At 35.0% G+C, this 23,965-nt stretch overlaps 3 protein-coding genes and 1 long non-coding RNA gene across 5 annotated transcripts; 3 read left to right on the forward strand and 1 right to left on the reverse strand.

Annotated features, from left to right (window-relative positions):
• The first annotated feature begins 3,027 nt into the window (after positions 1 to 3,027).
• LOC113317291 lies at positions 3,028 to 4,219 on the forward strand. Its single transcript, XR_003343383.1, has 3 exons — positions 3,028 to 3,115; positions 3,542 to 3,833; positions 3,941 to 4,219. It is a non-coding gene; the product is annotated as an uncharacterized LOC113317291 (long non-coding RNA).
• Positions 4,220 to 6,015: 1,796 nt separating this feature from the next.
• Positions 6,016 to 9,413, forward strand: LOC113318999 (vacuolar protein sorting-associated protein 32 homolog 2-like). Of its 2 annotated transcripts, none has more exons than XM_026567303.1 (8): positions 6,016 to 6,236; positions 6,325 to 6,413; positions 7,359 to 7,458; positions 7,669 to 7,754; positions 7,854 to 7,945; positions 8,097 to 8,211; positions 8,300 to 8,495; positions 8,961 to 9,413. In XM_026567303.1, the coding sequence occupies exons 2-7, from the start codon at positions 6,342 to 6,344 to the stop codon at positions 8,489 to 8,491; spliced, it is 657 nt and encodes a 218-aa protein (XP_026423088.1). In that variant the 5' UTR covers positions 6,016 to 6,236; positions 6,325 to 6,341; the 3' UTR covers positions 8,492 to 8,495; positions 8,961 to 9,413. The 2 variants fall into 2 exon arrangements, with proteins under 2 accessions (XP_026423088.1, XP_026423087.1); XM_026567302.1 differs by having other exon boundaries at positions 8,964 to 9,408.
• Positions 9,414 to 11,153: 1,740 nt separating this feature from the next.
• On the forward strand, positions 11,154 to 12,506 carry LOC113319479 (transcription factor RAX2-like). The gene is made up of 3 exons (XM_026567730.1): positions 11,154 to 11,341; positions 11,497 to 11,626; positions 11,746 to 12,506. The coding sequence occupies exons 1-3, from the start codon at positions 11,206 to 11,208 to the stop codon at positions 12,422 to 12,424; spliced, it is 945 nt and encodes a 314-aa protein (XP_026423515.1). The 5' UTR covers positions 11,154 to 11,205; the 3' UTR covers positions 12,425 to 12,506.
• A 2,213-nt stretch (positions 12,507 to 14,719) lies between these two features.
• Positions 14,720 to 17,688, reverse strand: LOC113319173 (meiotic nuclear division protein 1 homolog). The gene is made up of 10 exons (XM_026567450.1): positions 17,547 to 17,688; positions 17,150 to 17,230; positions 16,791 to 16,907; positions 16,632 to 16,670; positions 16,425 to 16,532; positions 16,258 to 16,320; positions 16,111 to 16,162; positions 15,912 to 15,956; positions 15,719 to 15,798; positions 14,720 to 15,098 (listed from the first exon to the last, which is right to left on the reverse strand). The coding sequence occupies exons 1-10, from the start codon at positions 17,547 to 17,549 to the stop codon at positions 15,036 to 15,038; spliced, it is 651 nt and encodes a 216-aa protein (XP_026423235.1). The 5' UTR covers positions 17,550 to 17,688; the 3' UTR covers positions 14,720 to 15,035.
• Positions 17,689 to 23,965: the final 6,277 nt, after the last annotated feature.

Consider the following 23,965-nt stretch of genomic DNA (forward strand, 5'->3'; position numbering starts at 1 on the left):
GATGATTATAATAAATGTATGCATAGCAATAGGTATTTGGATTGGAACACTCTGCATCAGACATGTTTTGAACCTGCAAATGTCACAAAGATGTAACAGTATTAAAATACAGTATTTCACATACGTACTGATGGGTCAAACTAAAAAAAGTGAGAGATCTATGCAAGAAACAGATTCTATGAGCAGTTTCTATGAGTATGCCATATATGTACTGCAGATTCATGAACTAAAAAATCAACTGCATGACAAAGAATAATTAAGAATCTAGGAGAAACAGCAGAATTGAAGCACGTAATACGGTATTTCACATACGTACTGATGGGTCAAACTAAAAAAAGTGAAAGATTTATGCAAGAAACAGAATCCAAGAGCATAAACAATGAGTATGTCATATATGTACTGCTGGATAATACGATCTGAAAGTGAAAACAAACCTGATTTTGAAAAGAAAACAGAAATATAATCAAATCGAACTAAAATAAGCTAAAAACTTAACAATCTAACCAAATAACTGAATAAATACGAACAAGATTCATAAAAAACAAACAGAACAGAACCGATCTCCATGATCCAAAATTCAAATCTTATAATGATTCAAAAACTGTAGCAGAAACAATGAGTATGTCATATATGTACTGCTGGATAATACGATCTGAAAGTGAAAACAAAACTGATTTTGAAAAGAAAACAGAAAGATAATCAAATCGAAAGCTAAAATAAACTAAAAACTTAACAATCTAACCAAATAACTGAATAAAAACGAACAAGAATCATAAAAAAAACAGAACACAACTTATCTCCATTAAACTGTAGCAGAAAGAAGAAAACGAAAAGACTAAGCAACATACCTGTTAAAAATCGCAGAAGAAATCTTCAGAAACCCTAGTCCCAAATCCAGAAGAAGAAAGAGAGCAGAATTTTCCCAAGAATAATTGGCTGAATTTTTTTTTAGAAACTTTGAAATAGACTGCTTTAATATATGTATGAGTGGAAGGGTAGTTTAGGCATTTAGAAATTTCGTACAATTTGTCCCGCACGTGTATAGGACCTGGGCTTAAAAAATTTGGTCCATTTTCATGTTTTCTCTTAATTATGGACCTCTGATTAGTGGGCTTTAATGGGTGGACCTGCCACTAACTAAGAACACTATAATGGTACCTATTGGTAATTCCTACAAAAATTAAACTCTTTATTGTTAACCAATCCAACAAACTGATTCACCTAAAGCAATTTCCAAATCAATATGATACTATAAAACAAACCCAGATATCGTATTTGTAAATTAAGTTGATTTGAAGAAATTCAGATCTGAAAAAAACAGAGAACAGAGCATGTATAGAAGTCGGTCGCTTCCATATCGTTCGAGGGTGTAGAAGATGAACAATTGGATTCAGTTTCTTCTAGATCGGATGCATCAGGTTATGGGTTCTTTTAAATGGTAGCTCTCGAAAAGATCCCTGCTAGATAGATATACACCAATAACGGCAGTTTAGTTTACCCGACAGTGGTAGTTTTGATCAAGAGAAGATGAGACGAAGAAGAGAAAGACAGGATGATAAGGTACCATCTCTTTTGATTCGTACATGTATGGGATAATAAATGAAGTGTCAGTTGAAAAGTTCAATTAGGTTGTGTTTGGCCGAAGGAGTTCGAATTCTAGTAAATTCCAACTACCTAGAATTTAAACTATCTTGAAAATGAATTCCATCCTTCCAAATTGACGTGTTTGGCATGATTATGAAAAAATTGATAATTACATTATTTACTATTCTTAACATTTATTTATTTTAAAAGATTACTTAAATATTTTATATTCAATATTGAAATTGTAAAAGTTATTTAAATGTGAATTAAACAAATTTTTATATAATAAATTTTTATTAAAATCAATTTTCGAATTCGATAAAAAAAATATTTTTAAATAAAAATAATCATGTATCAACAATATTAACGTATTTTAATAATAAAAAATACTTTTTTGTTATCAAAAGTGAATTAAACTAATTTTATATAATAAATTTTAGCTAAAATCAATTTTTGAATTTAAATAAAATTAATAAACATTTAACTAAAGTCAATTTTTGAATTTCAATAAAAATAAAAATAATCATTTATCAAGAATACCAATTTCTTTAATAATAAAAAAATATTTTTTTCTTTATAAATGTGAATTAAACTAATTTTTATATAATACCAAAATTGATATAAAAAGTTATTTATTATAAAAGTTGTACACATATATAAATATAATTAATTAAGAGAATATATATAACATTAATAATTAATATTTTGAATTAAAAATAGTTAAATATATATATTTAAAAAATAGATTTATATATTTAAAATAATATTATTAAGTTAATATTAGAATTAAATAATTAAAAGTATTAAAAAGTTAAAACAAAATTATATATTGATTACTAAAGTAAATTTGTAATTATAAGAACTCAAAAATTGTTTAAATAAGAAAATGAAGTTGAAATGTCAATATGGTCAACCAGTGGAGATGAAAGGATGGAGTTTCAAATTCCATGGGTAGGTGTCATTTGATTTTCCACTGAAGCATGAAGTTTCAACTCCTTGAAGTTCCAATTCCACCCATGTCAAATATCCTTGAAATTCAACTTCACCGTTGACTCATGTTGACTGAACTCCATCCTCAACTACCTCCGTGCCTAACGTACCCTTAGTGTATTGTGCATGATTTCGGGAATGGCAATACGGTGGTGTTATAGTTAGCTTGCAAGGGCTTCATCTAGGTTTATAAGGCTTGCTTCATCTAGGTGGTAGCGCTTTATGACAATTTCATGTACAAAATGGTGCTAATAACAAAAAGGATGCAAGTGTCGGTTTGGTCGTCAGCCCCCACTGCTTGGCAGTCATCTAGTTTTAAATGTACGGTGACTAGTTCTTTTGGCCCTACTTGGTAGGGTCAGTATTGTCAAAATATTTAATAAATTGTTTGTTACACCCCTCTTACATCTCCTTCTCAAATTCCTCTCCGCTTCTTCATTTCATATACTTCAGTCTTCAGCTCATTCTTCTTACTTCTCACCATTGCGATCACCACCGCCAAGACCATCGAATCCAGGAATCAGATTGAAAGCATATTCATGTAAGTCCGATTTCTCTAATTCGTATTCATCTCCTCTATCAAGTTCAATTTTATTACATTTCAGAAGTTAGGGTTTTTATAAACAAGTTAGTTTTTCAAATATGAAGTTCATTTAGTAAAATTTACATAAAACATCGCTTTGGGTTGTCTTCAATTTCATTTTTGGTTGTAACCTTATGAAAATTAGAAGTGAGGGTTTGTTTACTTATTTTGATTTCAGAACTTTGGGGTAGCGAATCTTTTGTTGGAATGTTGAAGATTATGCTTGTTTTGAAATTAACTTAATGAACTTTGTATTAAGATTATGCTTCAGTTGGCTAGTTTTAATATAGTCCTATTGGTACTCGAAGCTGAGTAGCTTGCTAAGGAGGTTGTATTCTGATTATTAGTGGATATATATTCTGATGTGTATTGTTTGACTTGCAGGAATACACTAGTGCTGGACTCCTGGTTTTGGAGGCAAAATTTATTGGTTGCCATTTACATTAGAGTTCCCAGAGATCATTTCTTGCCTCACTGAGGTTCGGCACCAATCTTTCTTTTGGTTCTCAATCAGTTCAACATGAATGCATTTCTCAAGCTGTATTTGGGTATGGATGTTATCTGTCAAGAAAAATCTGTGATGGGAAAGAAAACGGGTGTCTTTGTTCTCTGGACATTGCAGCAAATTGAGCATGTTGCTTCAATTTTGTGTCATATGCAAGAATTGGCTTACCAGGTTTGTGGTCATACTAAACTTTCATATCGCAAACCTTGTTTTGTTCTGCTGTTCTTGTTATGCAAGATTTTGACCATTTTCTGTTGATGCTTATATTTCAACCACAGATCTGCCACGAGTTTGAGCGGCCCAGCACATACCTGCCTGACATTAAAGTTGCTGTGTTCTATAGTGGTGTTAATGACAAGACCCATAAGCTTCAGTAAGTGCTACGGGTTATTTGTTGGAGGCGGTGGTGGTGGTAAGTGGTGGTGGTGTGGTTAGTGATGTAGATTATTGGGGTTTTTGGTGGTGACGCCTCTTTTGCTTAGTGTTCCGGGGGAACCGAACCCCTTGGATCCGGAGAGCTTGTACTAAATTTTGCAAGATTTTGACTACTTCTGATACTAGTACTCATGGAGGGTTCTCAGTTCTTCGTAAACATGACAATGAAAGATTGCCTACATAAACCGATTCTTGGTTGATGTGATGGATATCAACAACAATCGGTTTACGTTAATGTCTACATAAACTGATTCTTGGTTGATGTGATGAACATCAACCACAATCGGTTTTTGGAATTGCACATATCAACCGATTGTGGTATGAGAGAGATGACCAATCTCTCTGTATGTTTTTTTTGTTAGAATCGGATATTATTGGCACTTATAAAAGCCGATTCTCATAGTGTAATGCCACAATCGGCTCTTATATGTGTATCGGGTAAACCGATTCTGGTTATACCCGAATTGAAATTGAGTAGGAAGATTTTACACGATTTAAAATGAGTATGGTTTTATGCTCAAATCGAGTATGAAATCATACTCATTTTCGGATCAAGTATAAAATCATACTCATTTTCAGATCGACTATGATTTAAAATTAGGTTCGATTATTCATAATCGGTTTTGTGTACATTTGTAAAACCCGATTCTGGTTGTTGTTTTTTTTGTGAATTGGAAATATCAACCCAGAATCGGTCTATGAGAACATGAACATATATCGATTATGGTTTGATTTTTTTCAAACCATAAGAAACCCTAATCATGTGACTTCTCAACAACAAGACTTTGTCCGTCCTTCCTAATTAATCAGGAATAAATTAGCCATTTTGTAAAATATCTGGTTAAGAATTGTCTCAAATTAATATCTAGTGATCCTATTTCGTCCTGTAGTGGTAGGTAGGGCTGTCAACTGATAAATATCCGCCGGATATTGGACAATCCGATAAGGTTAAGGTTAAGAATTATCGGATATCCGATATCCGTTAACATCCGGCGGATATCAAAAATACAAACCGATATCGTTAACGTTAATCTATCGGATAGCGGATATTTATCCGTTAAAATCCGATAACGTTGTTTAGATATTAAAAACAGTATGGAGTGGTACAGAGTTATTTTAGATGATGCACATGTGCTTAGAAGATGGAATATTAAGGATCAAAGGCTTCTTCAGCTAAAAGCTCAGTGTAAGTGGGTGGTTACAGGTATGCCCATCGTCAGCACCTCATGCGATATGTATTATGCCATGGCTTTTCTATGTTTATTTTCGGTCAAGTTCCGTTGGCAAAGCCTGGTGGAGCGCCCTCTGAAAAACGGAAAGGTTCCCCTTTCACATTTGCAGGCCTTGATGATAACCATTTCTTTGAGAAGATTAAAAACTGACTGTCTGGTCAAACTGCCTCCGTAAGCTGTTGAGACTTTTTTTCTGGAGCTTTCTGATGAAGAACGAGTGAGGCATGGCCAAAAGGAATCGGATTGCCAGGAAGCAGTTCAAACTTACATCCGTCTTGGCCGTGCTGTGTCCGAGTATATCTAGGGGTAGGAAATTACAAGTACACCCCTAGACTATCGGATATCGGATATTAACCTAACGGAAAGGTCTATTCCAATATCGTTATCGTTAAGAGAAAATATCCGATAAAATATCCGATTCCGATATCTCATATCCGATATGTCGGATAAAATCCTATAGGATATCGAATTTCGGAAATGGATATCGGATAACGGTTATCCATTGCCAGTCCTAGTGGTAGGCCTCAAATAATCCTAAATTAGGAAGGTTATCCGCGAAGCCTGATATGAATCTCAATTCTATTTTTCAGACTGCCTCAGTTTGTTGACACCTGGATTTGCCACTGACCAGCCTGGCTAGTTTTTGTATCACGTTTGCCAAACATAACATTACTTCGGAAGTGGATTTTGTGAGCTACGTGTAAAATACAAATCACGATAATAATAAAATCTTCACGGCTTCTTTCGGGACTTCTCTCTATCCATCATCTCTCTCCTTCGTCTGTCCCTCGTTTCCGACGCCCAAAACTCAAAATTTGTGCAAAAAACTCGATTCTTAGATCATCAGATCGATTCGATCGGAAACCCTAATTCATCCGATTTCATCAATTATCGTCTTCTATACTCGGTATTTTCTAAATTTCTTCTTATTTGATTTTCAGATTTGGGTTTCTAGGGTTTTTATTTGCTTATTCTGATTCTTTGTGTATTCACAGAAGGAGGTGTAAGCATCATGTTTTCCAGGATGTTTGGTAAACCTAAAGAGGAAACGAATGCCTTAACAACGTTAGATAAATTGAATGAGGTAATAATACTTACTTTTCTTTGATTCAATCTTTTTTTTTGGTAATTCATTGGATTTTGTGGTTTGACTGTGATTTTAACTTAATCTTTATGTGGGTTTTTGAGGAATCATGCTTTTAATTTTAAGGAAGATTTTTGTTCATTATGTTGTGATCTGTACTGGGTGTTATTGGGATTTTTGGGCTCTTAATGATACTAAATCACCAACTTATATCGAATCCATGATATATATGCAGTCGATAACTTTGTAGTTTTAGTTTTATTGTTTCGTACATAGCCGTGTCATGGTTTCTAAACTAGTAACTATTACCTTCAATCAGGTTGAAAATTACTTCGTTTTTGGTAAGTTGATGATTACAATTTATATTGATTGTTGAATGCAAGGTCATGATGGCCACTCAGGGTACCAAAATTAGGTTGTTGAATTTACTTTTTTTGGTGGTAGTTGGAAAGATTGAAAAATTGTGTTTCCTTTTGAGTGACAAGGTTATGGCTAAGAGGTTGAATTTTTCAGCAACAACTACTTGGGATAGTGTATTATGGTGCTTTGTGCATTGCACGTGTAGTAGTTATCTAGTTGGTATGTCCTATTCAAGATTTCGTTTTTGCCTAGTAAATCTTTGAGTCCGAATAACATGACCTGTGAATTTGCTTTGATTGGTATGTATCTTCTAGTGTGTGTTTCGCTTTTCAATTAAGATGTTATATGCAACCTATGTCATCACTCGATGTCTCATTTTGTGAGGCAGATAGTCTGTTGGGTTAAAGTGACTTGTTGTCATCATCTCACATTTCTTGCTGCTGTTTCCGTTGTATGTGATTTACTCTATATTCGGATTTCGGCATGTTGTTTTCTGTGATACAGAACCATAATGAGTCTTTTCGTGTGGTTAATGTATTGATTGTCATTTCAAATACCAACTGACACATGTATGTGTTTATGTAGACACTTGAGATGTTAGAGAAAAAAGAGAATGTCCTTTTAAGAAAGGCTGGGCAAGAGGTCGAGAAGGCCAAGGAATACACGAGAGCTAAGAACAAAAGAGGTACAAAAATTTACTTTGTTACTGTTTTTTTTTCTTTCTCTTTTAAGCTTCAGGTAACTTGAGATTTATCATGTTCATATGGTACAACAGTACAAGTATCTGTACTTTAAACTGCATTATATGCTGGTTTTGGAACACAAATTTTGTGCGTAATCAGGAATGGTGGGTAACTTTATTCTTCATGGGTTCTGATTTTATTTTATTTTGTAGCTGCAATACAATGTTTGAAGAGGAAGAGATTGTACGAGCAGCAAGTTGAACAACTTGGAAATTTCCAATTGCGAATTCATGATCAGGTATGTATGGTTTACTGTTAGCGACATTCAAGTAACTGCCATAGTGAACCCATTTCTTATGTAGATTCTAATTGTGCTTTACCCTTGTCCTAAAATTAGATGATTATGTTGGAAGGAGCAAAAGCTACAACAGAGACTGTTGATGCGTTAAGAAGTGGAGCTGCTGCAATGAAGGCTATGCAAAAAGCAACGTAAGTAGATGCCCCCCTCCCTCTCTCTCTTTTGGAGTATCTTCCAATGTCGTTGCATGAAATTTGATGCCACCCTCTCTTATTCGCACATACATATGTCAGTATCGTTACACTCGAAAGGTCTTTTACTCAAGTCGTAACTGTATTGCAGAAACATCGATGATGTAGACAAGACGATGGATGAGATTAATGAGCAAACTGAGAACATGAAGCAGATTCAGGAAGCGTTGTCAATGCCCATTGGAGCCGCTGCCGACTTTGATGAGGTAACCTTTTTACATTTTATTTGTTTTTGTTCAGACTTAAATTTACCTTAACCAGAGAGTGATAGTTAATTATCTTTGTTGGTTGCAGGATGAGTTGGAAGCTGAACTTGAGGAGTTGGAAGGAGCAGAGTTGGAGGCACAACTTCTAGAACCTGCAACCCAAACTCCTGCAGCTCCAGTATATGTACCGGCAGGAAGGCAACCAACACGGCCTGCTCCTCAGAAGAACAAAGCTGAGGAAGATGAGTTGGCTGCACTAGAGGCAGAGATGGCTCTCTGAACAGGTACTTATCTCCTAGTCTTTTGTTCTCATCTTTTCATCTTCACTAATTATAGGAAAATCAGTTATGGAAAGAAGTAGAGCTACAAAAAAGTTCAGTGTTCCTTTAAGTGTTTTGTTTTTTTCATGATCCTGATATATTTAGTGCTTCAAGTTACTAGGAATACCCAAATATAGGGTCCATAGTCTTTTCTAGAAATGAATTATCTGCGGGTATTCTTGGAAAAGTACAAATGTTAAGAAATGTTAGTATATCTCAGGGCTGTTAAGCCTGTAATTATGTCTTTTGAGTTTTGGAACCCAATTTTTTCTATGTAACTTTCACCTTCAATTCCTTCATGGACATAGAAAACCTTGTATAAAAATGCTTTTTGAACAAGCGTTTAATCAAATATTGTAGTTTAATCAAAAATAGTAGTATATCATGTAAGATGGCTGATTTAGGTTGTTTTTTTTTTTTGGTATATAGCAGGTCCTAAATCAGGCCTAGAGTTACATAAGAATCATCAATCATGTAAAGATTGGTTGGTGGGAAGATGTCGGTCGGACAGTTACCACTCCATTCACATTCACATAAACATTGGGTGTTAAATGTGCATTTAAATGCGAAGGAAGATAATATTGTACAAAGAGCTTTATACAAGTAACAGACAAAATTTATCTCTTTAATTTCTGAATTCTTGTCACAGGATCTAATTGTTTTCTCTTCTTTATCCTCCGTATAATCGTCTGGTAATCGTTTTTACCCTGTTTTGCGTATTTGATGTTATATCAACGGGGTCGTATATGGTAGACCAAGGAAGTTAACACAGTTCTGTAGCCCACAGTATTGTGTCTGCCACTGTGGATCTCCTTGCTGTCTCTATTTGGTCATAGATGAACAGCTTCTTAGCCCTACAATATGATGGCTTGTCTTGCGTTCGCCTTCTTTTTTCTTTACTTTTACATGTGCAGAGTCTTTAGCTTACACTTTCAGTACATTAAGAATCATTTGTTTATCATCAATAGAACTGGAAGCTCGAATATCGGCAGATAAAAGAAGAAAAGAGAAATACCCCGAAGAGCCTGAATTAGTCCAAGTGCTATGTGCTAAGTTGTATTTATTTGGCCATGTTTTCCTTGCCAGAGAAACAGAGAATGCCTAGAATGGAGATTTATCCCATCAATTCACAATCCTCACTTTTGTAATCCAAAAAAGGATTCTGTAACTTTTAACTGTTTCCTTGTTCTGTATTCTTTTGTTTTTACCTCGTATAAAAAGCATGTGAAAAGGCATCCACGTGATAAACGATGTTGCCAAGAAATACTTTGGCTGTTTTTTATATACTTCATGAAAATCGATCGTAATGGGCTCATGACTTAAAAAACCACCTTAAAACACAACATTCCTAATTGACATGTGACTTACTTAGAACACTGTGAAGTTACAACATTAAAATCACATTCCCTGTGAAGTAAAGTTTCGGGTTTTTTTCTGGGTGGGTGCTCTTGGTTCATGCCCATTTCCACACCTACCTATGTACGGATGTAGCCCACCAAATAGGAATATTAAGATGTTAACTACAAACAATGAAAATTAAAGAAAATCAATGTTGTTTTGGGTTTATTCTCTTGTAGTATTCATTATTCTCCGTTTATAGACATTATCAATGGGTCCATGGCTGATATAATAGCATCAACCACCAGGAATTAGGGTTCATTGTTTTTAATGAAGGCGGCTTAAGAGAGAATTTAGCATTTTCTAATCGTTTTTGTTTTTTGGAAACAATAATGTACCTTACAGGATCCATTTTTTCTGTTAAACAATGGTTTACCTTGACAACTTGGAATGTCAATTACAAGCACATTGATTCATTTTGCTTAAAGTAAGTCAGCTTGGAACTTCAGCTAAAACACAATTACACAGCCAAGAAGAATTCATAATGTTAACTAGAGATTGATTTTGTGAGGATTAAAAAAGATACAATTTTTAATGATGTCTACTTTTCTTTTTGAGCAAATTTTGATATTCAACAAGATTGCTACAAGGGTCGCCGAGACTGCGAGACTTTTTGGGGGTGTACCAAAATCCATATCCGTTACGCATTCGGTCGAAAATTTTAGCAGGGCCAAAATTGAAGGTATGAAGAGGAAAAGGAAACAAGAATACCATTACGTAGAAGACGAACAAATACAAGCTTAGGATATTTCTGCAAAATTTAGACAACGATAGACAACCGACCCACTTGCCCATAGTTGCCTCCACCCAATTTAAGGATCCAAGGTAATAGACAAATAGTCCACTAGTACTTGTAGATCTGTCTCATGCAAAACTCACTGTACTGCTAAGGATTTCACTCGTCTGTTTCTTGGTAACTGCATTGTGTTTTGGGTAATTTGTCTCAATTTGGAAAATAACGTGTTTCATCGAGAGTAACTTTGCTAGGGGGGAAAAAGTGTATAGTAAATTTGTAATTACCCTTGCTGTAGTAACTTTACTAACTTGCTTACTTGTCTAAACTTTGACTGAGCCTCTCTCTCTTATTTCTCTCATCATCAAAAAGAAGAAGAAAAAGGTGATAGAAAATATTATATTACATAGTCAAGCTTAGTTCCTGTTGATAAAAAAGTTTTTTTCATCTTTTTTCTCACCCCTTTAAAACAGAAGCAGCCCAAACTTCATTTCAAAGAAAGACAGACATCTGCAAAGTTTTCTTTTAGGCTCTGAGAGAAAGATGGGAAGAGCACCTTGTTGTGACAAAGCTAATGTGAAAAGAGGTCCATGGTCACCCGAAGAAGATGCTACTCTCATAAACTATCTTGAAAAAAATGGCACCGGTGGAAATTGGATTTCTCTACCTCAAAAAGCAGGTACAAATTCAAAAACCATTTCACTAACTACATTTCTTGATCTTTTCCTCATGCTTCTTAAGATATGATCAGATTTCAGCAGTAACTTGATCAAGTTTTGATCATCTTTTTCTCTCCAAATTCTCTTAACTAATAGTCCAACTTTGTGTTATTAGGCCTAAAGAGGTGTGGCAAAAGTTGTCGTCTAAGATGGCTTAATTATCTTAGACCAGACATAAAACATGGAGGGTTTACTGAAGAAGAAGATAAAATCATATTTTCTCTCTACAAAAGCCTAGGAAGCAGGTACTGATCATATTTTTTTTTTGTCGAATTCTGTACACATTGAATTTTCTTGTTAACTATTCCTTGAGTAGTAATAATTTATGGTTTGTTGGGTTTTTGTATGAATGTATTATTATTAGGTGGTCTGTCATTGCATCAAAACTACAAGGAAGAACAGACAATGATGTGAAGAACTATTGGAATACAAAATTGAAGAAGAAGTTCTTTGGAAAACCCATTCATCACAACAGTAACATGGCCACCACAAGCAACAGCACTCAACATATTCAACTTAGTTCATCGTCGGATCATGTCAATAACAGTAGTTACGGGTTCTCGAATCAGAATTACTCTTCAACGTTACCGTTTGTCCAAGTTCATGGCCAAGATGAAGGTATTGTTAAGACAGAACAACCAATTCATCATTTTCCGTTACCAAGACTCATGGAACCATCTGAATTTGATTACAATATTGTTTCATCATCGACAACATCTCATCAACAGGAAGTTTCGGGTTCGGGGGTGGTTCCTTTACTTCCCACATCTTCAACATCATCAATAGGGTTTAGTGACAACTATATGTCATACTCCGGTGGTAATAATAATGATCTTAGTGCCACCACCACTACTGTTGAAAGTTATGATGATGGATTTCTAATGGGTTTTGGTTTAAACTATCCTTACTCATCATATGATTTTCTTCAAGATTTCAGCAATAACTTTCATGAGAAAACTAGTGAAGAAGAAGTAGTCGCTTCAAATTCTACTAATGGTAGTAGAACTTTTTATGCTAGTTTCACTTCTAGTGTTACAAACTAATTTAAGGAATTTTCAGTGTAATGGTTTTCAAGATTATGATGAATATAATTATTAGAATTTGATTTTTAGTTTTTGGACACAATAGTATTCTAATCTAGTCTTGTTATTATTCTTTTGAATAGTATTTTATGGAAATTATGATGGAAGCCATAATAATAGTTCAAGGAAGGGGATTTGGTCTTTGTCATGTGTTGTTATGTGTGTGTGTATGTGATCATCATGATCACCAAAAGAAGATTCTGCAATGTAGTGTGATGACTAGTCAGTAGTCATGAAAGTTGCATGGATGGCTAATTCAAAGCTTAAGAAAATGTCTACCTCAAAAGAAAAACACTTTCAAACATCATATAAAGTATTCTATGTTACTATACTTATGTAATGTTTTTCTTTCTTTTTCTCACTTTTATTTTTCATTTCATTACAATTTAAAAAATTGGAGTCACTTTTATTATGCCGTACTGCAAAAGAAAGAAGACTGATACACTGCATTATCATTCAGAGCCTTTGACCATAGTCAACATGGTTGACTCCCCAAAGACCAATACAACATAACTCATCAAACACCATGAAACAAAATTTCATCCATAAAAATTTAACATTGACCAGTTTCGAACTCAGATCAGATAAAAACAAGAATCGTACATTCTCAAAATTGATATGGAGTCTAAAGTATGACATTTATCTCACTTGGGTACCCTATGGCCTATATAGGTTTGTACCATATATGACCCAAACACAAAACAAATGTACAAAAGATAGGTGTAAAAGCCACCGTAGATAAAAGGGATGCCTACCCTATAGGTACAACTTAGAAAGCTTTTTTGATATTGATATGACTCTCACAAGTAAATGGTTTTTAAATTGGTTCAAGAAAGTGTGTTATGAGGAGACGTAATTGACGAATAGCTCCTAAAAAGATTTTGATTAAAATTTTCTAATAGTAGTATAAACTATAAGAGTGCTAGGTCTGATTTTAAAAGTAATAAACTAGATAATCAAGGTAGTGTTTGGAAGAACACTCTTTGGAGTGATAACAGAGAGACATTTAATACTACGTAAATGAATCGCTACGGAATGAAAACAAACAAGGGTTTAATAAAAAGAAATAATCAAGTCATTAAGGTCAATAATCCTAGTAAAAATTCCAATCAACATTAAAAAACTAGGGATTAACTTTCACCGAGATATTAAAGTTAGTCTTTAAGGTCAAAAACCCTATCAAAATGTTAGCTGACAAAGAGTATTCATTCTTCTTGAATTTTACTTGAAATTCTAAGATTCTTCTATTTATATCTAGGAGATAATAAACTAGGGGAAAAAAAGGAAATGCACTGCTCTATTCGATTATACCAGTTTTCGGGATCTGTTGTTGCCTACTAGTAGGCGCCTAAATATGGGCTTATTGTCATCACTTAGCGGCTTGACTTTAATGCCATCAACATAATTCATTCTTGAATCTTTATCCTGATTCTTAGAACTTCAATCAATTCAAGGCTAGGGAACTATGGTTGGAGTTTCTAAATGTATACAGTCACTAGGAAAAGGAAACTTCACTATTTCTGACTTAGTTAAGTTATTTACTCATCATCCACTTAGAACTTATCAAAGATTAAAAGATTAAAACTTAGTTGTGTGCAGCTAATTAACAACGACTAATTATGATTTGCGACATTAAGTCGTGATGTAAACGATCTAAACTCTTATCCATACAATTATATAAAGGTTTACCCGTTAAGCAGCGTAGACTCACTGTAGTGCCTGAAACATATAAAACGTTTCCCAGCTGCAACTTGCATTATCTTATACAGGTAAAAGTAAAACCGGGGCTCGATCAAAAAAGCAAGAGACAAAATAATCAATAAGGAATATTTCAGATTTTATAATAAAACAGAACAATTTAAAACATGTTTTGAAATTTAGAATGCATCATCTCACCACCCAATTGTAGCATTATAGTCAACAAACATAAGTAAACATTTTCCTTAGAATTTGTGATATTATTTCTTCGTACATGTATAGATACAAAGATAGATTCTCAAAAGCACAAGGTAAATTCCAAGTCAATGAATAGACATTACAATTTAACAAATGAAACCAAGAATATTACTCAAGCAGCAATAATCAAGATTATATTTGGACTATTAGCCTGGTCATGTGACTCAAGCTGGTAGTCGTGGATAATCCAATAGCAGACAATTCATTATTTTATCTTTGGATGTGCACAGACATACAAAAGTTTTGGATGTAGCTGATTTGTCTAGAAGCAAAAGTTCATCTATATGGAATATACTTTACTTGATTTTAACTGTATTGGGTGAAACTATTTCATGAAACCAACAATTTCATTCGTGACTTCAGAGAACAACATTTCTAAAGCAAAGTTGCAATTTGAGTACCACAAAAACACAAACGTGGTGAGGTTTCAATCATGTTCAATTACAGATACCAGGGAAAGGAAATTTCAGGTTCAAAAGGATTAAACATTCTGGATATGCATTGAGATGGATTCCAGCAGTCAAGCTCTAACCTATTTAGTACAGTGAAACATTATATAATCACATATAATCTATATTTTCTTCTAACCATACTAAATTACCTATGATATCACATTCTAGATCTGAGCAATAACCGGGTTGACAAGCTCCAAATAATCGAAATCCTCTGTTATACCAATCTGTGTGTATGAGTAGATGCGTTAATTAGTGGATGCAGATGTAAAACAGGCAAACAAGAAGCCAAAAATTCTCTAAACTTAAGACAGAGTGACGGGCAAAACTGACTTATTCTGCATGAGGCATCAAGGTATTTAAAGGTGTCAGAGATCAAGTTTTGTACAACCTGAAATTCAGGATCCATTAATTTTTTTATAATGCAAGGGAATATCACTAGTTTCCAATGGTTTTTGTTTGCTTAGCATCAAGTAAATCTATGTTTTCAGATAATTATATTTGTTTGATACATGAAAAATTCGGGCCTTTCTCGTAATTAAACCTATCCAGCCCAGTCTGCCATCCCCAACTCTACGAATCCCACCCTCCAACCCTATCCATAGGGGGAGGGGTGAATATTGAACTCCTGACCTTCCTTAAGGTGATGTGGCATCAACTCTACTAGAGGGGGATTCTCAAAGGTTCTCAGATACATACATTAAGTAGGTTCATATCAATCAAGAGTAAAAATCTAACAAACAGCGTTACCTTGACTAGTACAAGATATTCCAATGCAATATGATAGTGTATCTTGGTGAGGGAGTAACATAATATTCTAAATCAAGTATTTGAGGGTTAAAAATACCTCTGTATAAAGGTGTTCGAGCTGCTCTTTGGCCTGAGGAAATTTTTTGGAACACCACTGACGAATTGTGAAGATGTTATCTGGGAAATAGTTAACCAAAGCAAATGGTTAATGTGTATTGTATTCATATCTAGATAACCACAAACTAGGGTGATGGAAAAAGAAAAACAAATAGAAAAGTAGAATATATAACCTGTCCATCTGTTTGCTGCTGCATGGGAGACCTCAATTGCATTTTCTGCCAATGTTAACATACATGAAGGAATCAGTATGCCTACTGCTAGAAAATGAATTAGAACGTGTAAAGGAAATAGAATCAGTACGCTCAGACAATATATAGAAGGCTTTGACTCTTAAGCAATAGCAAATAGGAAAAGTAAGAGATTATTAACTCATTGCTTCAAGAGTCGCCGGATCATTGTCTGCAAATTGCCCCATCTCACTCTATATAATCAACCACAGGTTCCAGTTAGTAGTTGCAAAAACTATGCTTCTCCATAGAGGAAAACAAAAACTAGTGTACCAAGGGCCAGAACTACCTTCAGCTCGTTATACTTGGTCTCGACGGTTTTCAGCTCAGCCAAGGCCTCCTCTCGTTCATCCTATTGTCAACACATAAAACTTAAATTTACAAAGGCCAGACAGTCTACTCCTATAAAGTATATGGTGCTGAACATTTGCCTCACTAAGACCTTTAAACACTTACGGAATCTTCTCTTCCCTTCTTTAAATTATCTCTCTGTACAATAAGTTCTGCTAGCCGTTTTTTGCTGCTTTTTAGATCAGATCCTAATTTGTTGGACACATTCCTCAGCTGTTTAACAAAACCATCACCACGATTACAACGAAGACAGAATTAACCAAATTTAGTATCAGTAATGCTGAAGCTAACATAAGTACGTAAAATTTTCACCTGATTTCCAGCACAGCTTGGAAGACTCCAAAAGTAAATCTGGATATTCGCAAATCCCGGACAAATAAGTACAGAATGTCATACCCAACAACATTTGAAGTAGATATTCAGTAACAAAATAAGTTAAAGTAACAATCATATTTCAAAACATGTACTCACAGAACTTCCAATTTTATCCTTCAACGCAAGGTCATCATCAACTAAACTTTGTATAACATCTTTAACAGATTGGCTGATAACTCCCTTCTTAGGACCCAATTTCTCAAGTTCTTTAAGCTGAAAATCGGTCCACAGAACAAGTAACACATTCAGTGCAATATACACATTATAAGGGTTTCCACCGCGAGACAACCACAAAAACAAAGAAACTTAACAGGTCATTCACATAACTAACTATGCCAATGGTGCCAGCATTGCAATTTAAATAAAATTAGTCCATATTCGCTACGGAAAATGTCTCCAGTTATACAGGATAGTCTAGGTCAAGCTCAATTTAAACTATTGTATCAATTACTCACAAGATAGAAGTCCTGGGAATCATAAAAGATTTCTAACATCTTCTCACGCTTCTCTTCCAACGATAACCCTCTTTTCTTCGACTGTACATAGACATAAAAACAACATCAGAAATCCCCAAATTAGTAATCAAATCCCTAAATTAGTTACAATTAACATGAAAAATTAAACCACAATACATGACCTATGAAACAAAATCACATCAATAGTTCAAAAATCAAGATAGATTTTGTGAAATCTGAGAAATTATATTGTACTAGAGTCTTCTAAAACCCTAGACCCTAGAAAACGACATCAAAAATTACACTGAACATAACAAAAACTTAATCTAGATCTAAACATTTTGATGTTTCAAACTTAAATTTGATAAAATAAAGACGAAAATTTAAGATCTCTTACCATTATTTACTGGAGAATGAAGGAAAAAGCGGAGCGAAAATGTTCTTCTGTTTGGCGGGATATTTCCACAACCTTTTCTTTTGTGTGTGTGTAGTATCCTTAACGCCGTCTTTTACTTGAATGATCATCTCTCTTTTTCTAGGCACAATATTTGGGACCTATAGATTACTTCATCTACCAAATATTAAATATTAAGGGGTGTCTAAATTTGCAGAAACCAATCTACCTCATTAAATCCTAATAGTAAAAAAAAAATTACTGAAATGTAATTCATTTCCACATCACTTCAACCGGTTATTCTTCTCTTTTTCTTCTTTTTTTTCTCTTTTTTTTTTCTTTTGAAACAAAAATTGTTGATTATTGACGATTAATTGATTAATTTTTTTTTCGAATTCTACGAAATGTCGAAACTAACAAGAGTGAAGCATGCTGCTAACATAAATTATCCTAGTGAGAGTGATCCCGAAATTGTTCAAGCGATTGGAAACAAACCGAAGAAGAAAACGGTGGAGGAAGACGAACCATCTTTGATCGCACAAGAGGAAGAAATGGCTCGAATCAGGTATTTTTCTATTAACACAATCCTCTAAATTAGGTTTGAATAACATGCAATCGCTCAAAAATTGGAATTTTGAAATCAAATTTTTCTGGGTTTACCAGAATCAGTTTATGTCAATGTACTCGTGAACCGATTGCATATTGAAACGGTTTATGTTCATGCCCACATAGACCGATTTTCCTGCATGTGTTTTCTGGTTTGAGAAATTTGAACCAGAATCGGTCAACGTTAATGTCCACATAACCTGATTCAATTACGTAGGGATAATCGTTTTCCAGTAACTTTTTTTTTTGTTAGAATCTGGATTACATGCATGTCCACAAAAACCGATTGTGTACCCTTTGATTTTTGAACTTCTATGTCCACGTGAGCACTTATAAAAAACCGATTGTTGATATGTTATGTTATGTTAGAATCAAAATTTATATGTGTATCGAGTAAACCGATTGTTGTAATAAAAATGCCCAGTTTTTTTTATAATATCTTATTTTTGTTAGAATCGAATTACATGAGCACTTAAATAATATACCGACTGTTGATGAGTTATGTTTGAAATCGTACTTTGTATGTGTATCGAGTAAACGATTATTGTAAGAAAAAATGCCCAATTTTTCTGTATCTTATTTTTGTTAGAATCGAATTACATGAGCACTTAAATAATATACCGATTGTGTATGTGTTATGTTAGGAACCGGACTTTATATGTGTATCAAGTAAACCAATTGTATACCTGGAATTCAAAAATATCCATTAAACTTCATTGTTGTTTGTCAGTTATTTGTCGCTTATCTTTGTATTCTCAAGGGAAAACAAGGGAAAGAAACAAAGGCAAGCCGCAGAGAAGGATAAGAGGAAAAATAACTTTGATTCTTCTAAGAGTTTGGGACCTTGTCGAGAGGGTGGTCAAAATTTGAATGCTTCCCACCGAAGGGGCTCAGGGAGTAAAGCCAAGGGGATCTGCATCAATGACCCACCACCTCAACCGGAGATACCAACACAAAGAAAAAAGATTCTGCTACACCTACTAAAGAAGAAGGTGGTGATAGAGAAGTTGTTGAAGAAGAAAGTGAGGAGGAAGTTAATGAAGAAGAAAGTGGTGGCAGAGAAGGTAATGAAGAAGAAAGTGAAAATGAAGGTGATGAAGAAGAAAGTGAGAATGAAGTTGATGAACAGATAGGAGAAGTTCAAGAACAAGTGCAAGAACAAGTCCAAGGAAGAGAAGTTCAAGAACCATTCGAAGGAGAAGACGCTCAAGTACAAGGTAAGAAAGATGGTAAGAGTGATGGTCCAAAGAAGAAGAAAGGGGACCACATTCCCGACCCGCTGAAGATGTTTCCTCGCATACCTAATGATCTAGTTTACGAGTTACCCAGTGATAGAGGAAAGTTGTTATGGGGGTATAAAGAGAGTTGGGCCACTGCCATCTTCCATATTATAGTAACTACCTTTACCTTATGCTATGTAAGATAAAACTTTCGCTTAGTGTTTTGATTATTGTCTATCGGATTTGTATTGTTTTATAGAATCACAAGGATGCCTTTCGAAGTATGACGTCAGGAACGTCGGTGAGTATGTTGAAGAATTGTGAACTCGAAGCACCAAAATCAACCATAAGAGAAGTTGAAGAAGTAATCAAGCTAGTAAAATCTACGAGGTTGTTGCATGCGGTCGACAATTTGGTTCTTGGTTACGGAAAACCTCTTTCTTCCGCCTGTGCAGAGAGATTTTATGGGGAAACAAATATTTTCCATCTTCCGGTTGACGAAATAAAAATAAATCCAAATGATACGAAGTTGATTACCGGGCTAAGCATAAAAGGTAAAGATGTGAAGCACAAAGAATACATGCAAGAGCTTGAGTGGGACAAGATTTACACTTTCACTAAGAATGTGTTCCAATGGGATGAGGAGATGACCAAGTCACAGATGCAAGTAGGTAAAGCAAAGCAGAGGATATTCCATCTCTCGTACTTGAGGTACCTCATCATGGGAACAAAGAAGCTTCTCGCAGAGGGAAAACAGGTGACCAAGGAACGTATCTTTACTACAGCCAATGCATATGTCATTGACATCCTGGAATATGTTATCTTCCCCAACGTTTCTGATGCCCGTGTGAACGTCAACTTTATTCAGCTGTTGCAACCATTTGACGAGATTCACGAATACTCTTAGGGCACTGCCATCCTTGCACACTCGTTGAACAAGTTGGAAAAGGCTTCTAGAGATCAAAGGAACCAAATAGGAGGGAATATGGCTCTTCTGTAGGCGTGGATATATTTGCACTTCCCAATATTTGCTGAAAGGGATTTTGAGAACAAGCAATGGGACGGTAATTATCAATTTTGGATACAAGTACACCTACAACAGTAAGTCGAAGTCCCAAAATGAGGAATATCTAAAGTTGAGACGCCAGTTGGACAAGATGACGACAAAATATGTTCTCTTTCACCCTTACAAGGGGGTTTTGGCTAAAGGAAAAAGAAATATGGTTGGGTGCGTCGAGCGAGAACTTTATTTTAGGCCTTTGTTTCACCTAAGAGGATATGTAACGTCCAACCCGATGAGAGTCGCAAGACAATGCAGATACGTACAAAAAAACCATGTGGAGCACAAGAAGTTTTCTATCAGTGAGAAAAAAAAGATTCATTAGATAATGATGTCGAGATTGTTCACAACCCTTTACCGAAGTCTAAGAATCTAAATACTGGGATAAGAGAAGGTACGAGAAACATGATATGGGTGGTCATTCGAAAGCAGATAATGAGACAATTCCAGGTTACATGCCATGGCATCTCAAAGTTTCGCATACTTGAGTGAAACGAGTAGATGAGAGGACCCAGATACAGGACAAAGATACAACTCTCGAACACCTAGTACGTATTGTTACTCAATAAAGGTTTTTTTTAATGGTTTTAGGATGATTTGTTGTTTACAATGGAAACAGATAAGACGAGTCAGGCACTTGATAACCCAAGCAAGGCTAGATTTCAGGGAAGGAAAAAATGTTAAGGCCAATGAAAAGATGATTGATGAATTGAACAGTCTCGAAGATGTAGAACGGGTGAAAATTTTGGGGAAGCGGTGGTAAAGAACACAAAGAAAAAGAGGACGAAAACCACCGCAAAAAGGTAGTCTCAAGGTGAATCGAGGAACGCCCAACATGATGCCGACGAAGAAAGACCTGCTAAACGAGGACGAGGTGGTTGTGGACGTGGTCTTGGTGTTTTCGTTGATGAATAAATGGTTCTTTGTTTTCCAAACTTATGTCCTTAACTATGGATAATCATGGAGTCAAAACTTATGTCTTAAACTTATTGTCGAATTATGTTTGGCCATGTTCTCTAGTTTATGAATGACTAAATCTGGTTTTTTTTGATAATTAATTGTTTGTGTTTGCCTAAGAAACGACAAATAAACTAATTACAATGTGTGTGCAAAAAATGCAGGATCTGGCAGTCTTTTCAGTCAGAATCGGTTTCCGTTTACCTATATAAAATCCTATTATGACAGTTATCCAGGGTACAATTTCATAATCGTCTTTTGAGGATGCACCACATATACCGATTCTGAAATTTCATTCACCTGGTTTGTAAGTGTTCAGAATCGATTTATACGAATACTTTTAAAGTCTGATTTAAAAAAAAAAAAAAAAAACCCAGAATTCTGATTCTATTGGCACTGATAGACACATTTTTGTGTCTAATTTGTCCTCAATGTCCGTATTGTTAGAACTCTATTTTTGTACTAATATTGTGTTTTTATGTATTTTTAGGAAATAAACATTTTTGGAAAATTCGGCTCGAAAAGTTGTCTGAGGCACCCTTGGAGGACATTTGTTATTCGGACTCTCGTTACTGGTTAAGGGGCAGCTCAATTACTAAGGGGAACCTCAGTCACTCCCAAGGGATCTGCTGTTCGCACCCCAGTTCAGGATAGGGGGCATATCATCTTCAACCTTTTTGAATTTCAAATTTTGGCGGGAAAAAATTGTTCTTGAACTGCCGTGACTAGGGTTGAGGATTTGAAGGTGTTCCAGTGAGATTCAACAGCCCAAATTAAATGGGTTTGTTCCTAGGGCCTAGATAGAGCTGGTATGGGTGTTGGATTCGGTCAAAATTGGTTAGATAATCGGTGGGAATAAAATCAAGGAAAATATTCTAAAATAGGAAAAATATTCTATTCTTGGAATTCTTGGATGGAAGAGACGTGCATGGGTTGATTCTATTGGCTGGAAACAATCCCTACAGCTCAGGGATGACGCGTGAGAAGAGATAAAACAGGGAACAATCCGTAACAAATCAGAGAATTAAAGAAAAAAAATATCGGGAATATTTTCATTCACTGCGAGTAATGGGAAGATTTTTTGGATTAATGAGAAGTTATTCTTGGTCCAAAGGTGTATAAATATAACTCTTGGGTTATCATAGAGGGGTGTCGAGAGTCTGGGGGGCTGAGGAGAGCCAGAGAAGAAGAAATTTGAGTTTTCCCAAACTCGGTTTCTGCTGCTGCTGCTGCTGATGAACACGAAGAACGGACCTGCAACAACAGTCGTTTTTCTACAGTAGTAACGACTAACACCTGTGGGTCGTAATCAGGCAGTCTTATTTTCCACAGCGTTTGCGACAGAGCTTCAGCAGTCTTATTTTGTCACTGAGGGTCGTAGTTCTCTGGTTTTATTGTATTTCTCATATTCTCATCATTTGTAAACCATTTTTGAGCCATAATAAATTATTTTGAGAGCATTTTTACTATGATGAGTTAAACCCCAACACTGGGACCACGGAGGAGGCCGAGCTTCATACATGGGTAATTTTATTAATTCTTTTTAAGACTTTTGCATTAAAAATTAATTGAAATATGATTTGATTAAATTGGGTGTTATTTGATTAGATGGGTCATGCTTAGCTTAGGTGATTTGATGTTCCATGCTTAACATTTACAATCAATGTTTTGAGAATCTACTTTGGCAAAATAAGAGTCCATATATGTTTTGAGCGATTATTGTTGAGAATAAATCATTGAGCCCTATGTTATGAAGATTGGACGAATCATTAGTCCCAGTACCTCTCACCATTGTTAATATTTTATTGTATATATTTTTTTTATTAAGTCTAAAAAATTATCCTTCACAAATCCGAGAGTTTGAAACTTCATTACTACAAACCACGAAAAATCTCTAATCATTTTGGCGCTGCTGCCGGGGACTTGTTTATAGATTTGTTTTTAGGTTTTTTTTTTTTTACTATTATTTGTTCCTTTTTACGTTTCTTTTTGTGTCTTTGATTTACAGGTTCGAAGTGGAATACTAAGGACTTGGGAACAAAAAGCTAAAAGCAAAAAGCTAAAAGAGAAAAAAAAAAGACATATTTTTTTTTAGGATTTTATTATTATTATTATTTTTGATATAGTTTTTAGAATTTGTAAATAGGCTTTATTATTCATAATTTTTGTAATTTTTGGACTTTTTATTTGGACTTTATTCTGGACTTTTGGACATTTTTTTTTCATTTTTTTTAACCCTACGGAAGGGTCTTATTATTAATAAAAAAAAATTATATAAATTGTGTGAAGGGAAGGTTGACGATTACTATATCGTCTCGGCCCCTCGGATTCGTACATGAAATAGGAGTCGTGGCCCGAGTCGACTTCAACGGTTCATTCCCCGTCTGGTACGGGAGGTAAGTCCATCAAAACACTCGCGAATCTCCTGTAAGCGAGTTACTGTATTCCTTAAGGTGATTCATTGATTGAGGACGAATTTGGACTGTTTTTTAAATTCCTAGTAAAGGGAAAGGCCTGGCCAATACAAGATAAGGGTTCGGATTTCATCACAGCTCCCTTCTTTCCCGCCTTAGGAAAAC

Source organism: Papaver somniferum, chromosome 10 (assembly GCF_003573695.1).
Source record: "Papaver somniferum cultivar HN1 chromosome 10, ASM357369v1, whole genome shotgun sequence".
Taxonomy (NCBI): domain Eukaryota; kingdom Viridiplantae; phylum Streptophyta; class Magnoliopsida; order Ranunculales; family Papaveraceae; genus Papaver; species Papaver somniferum.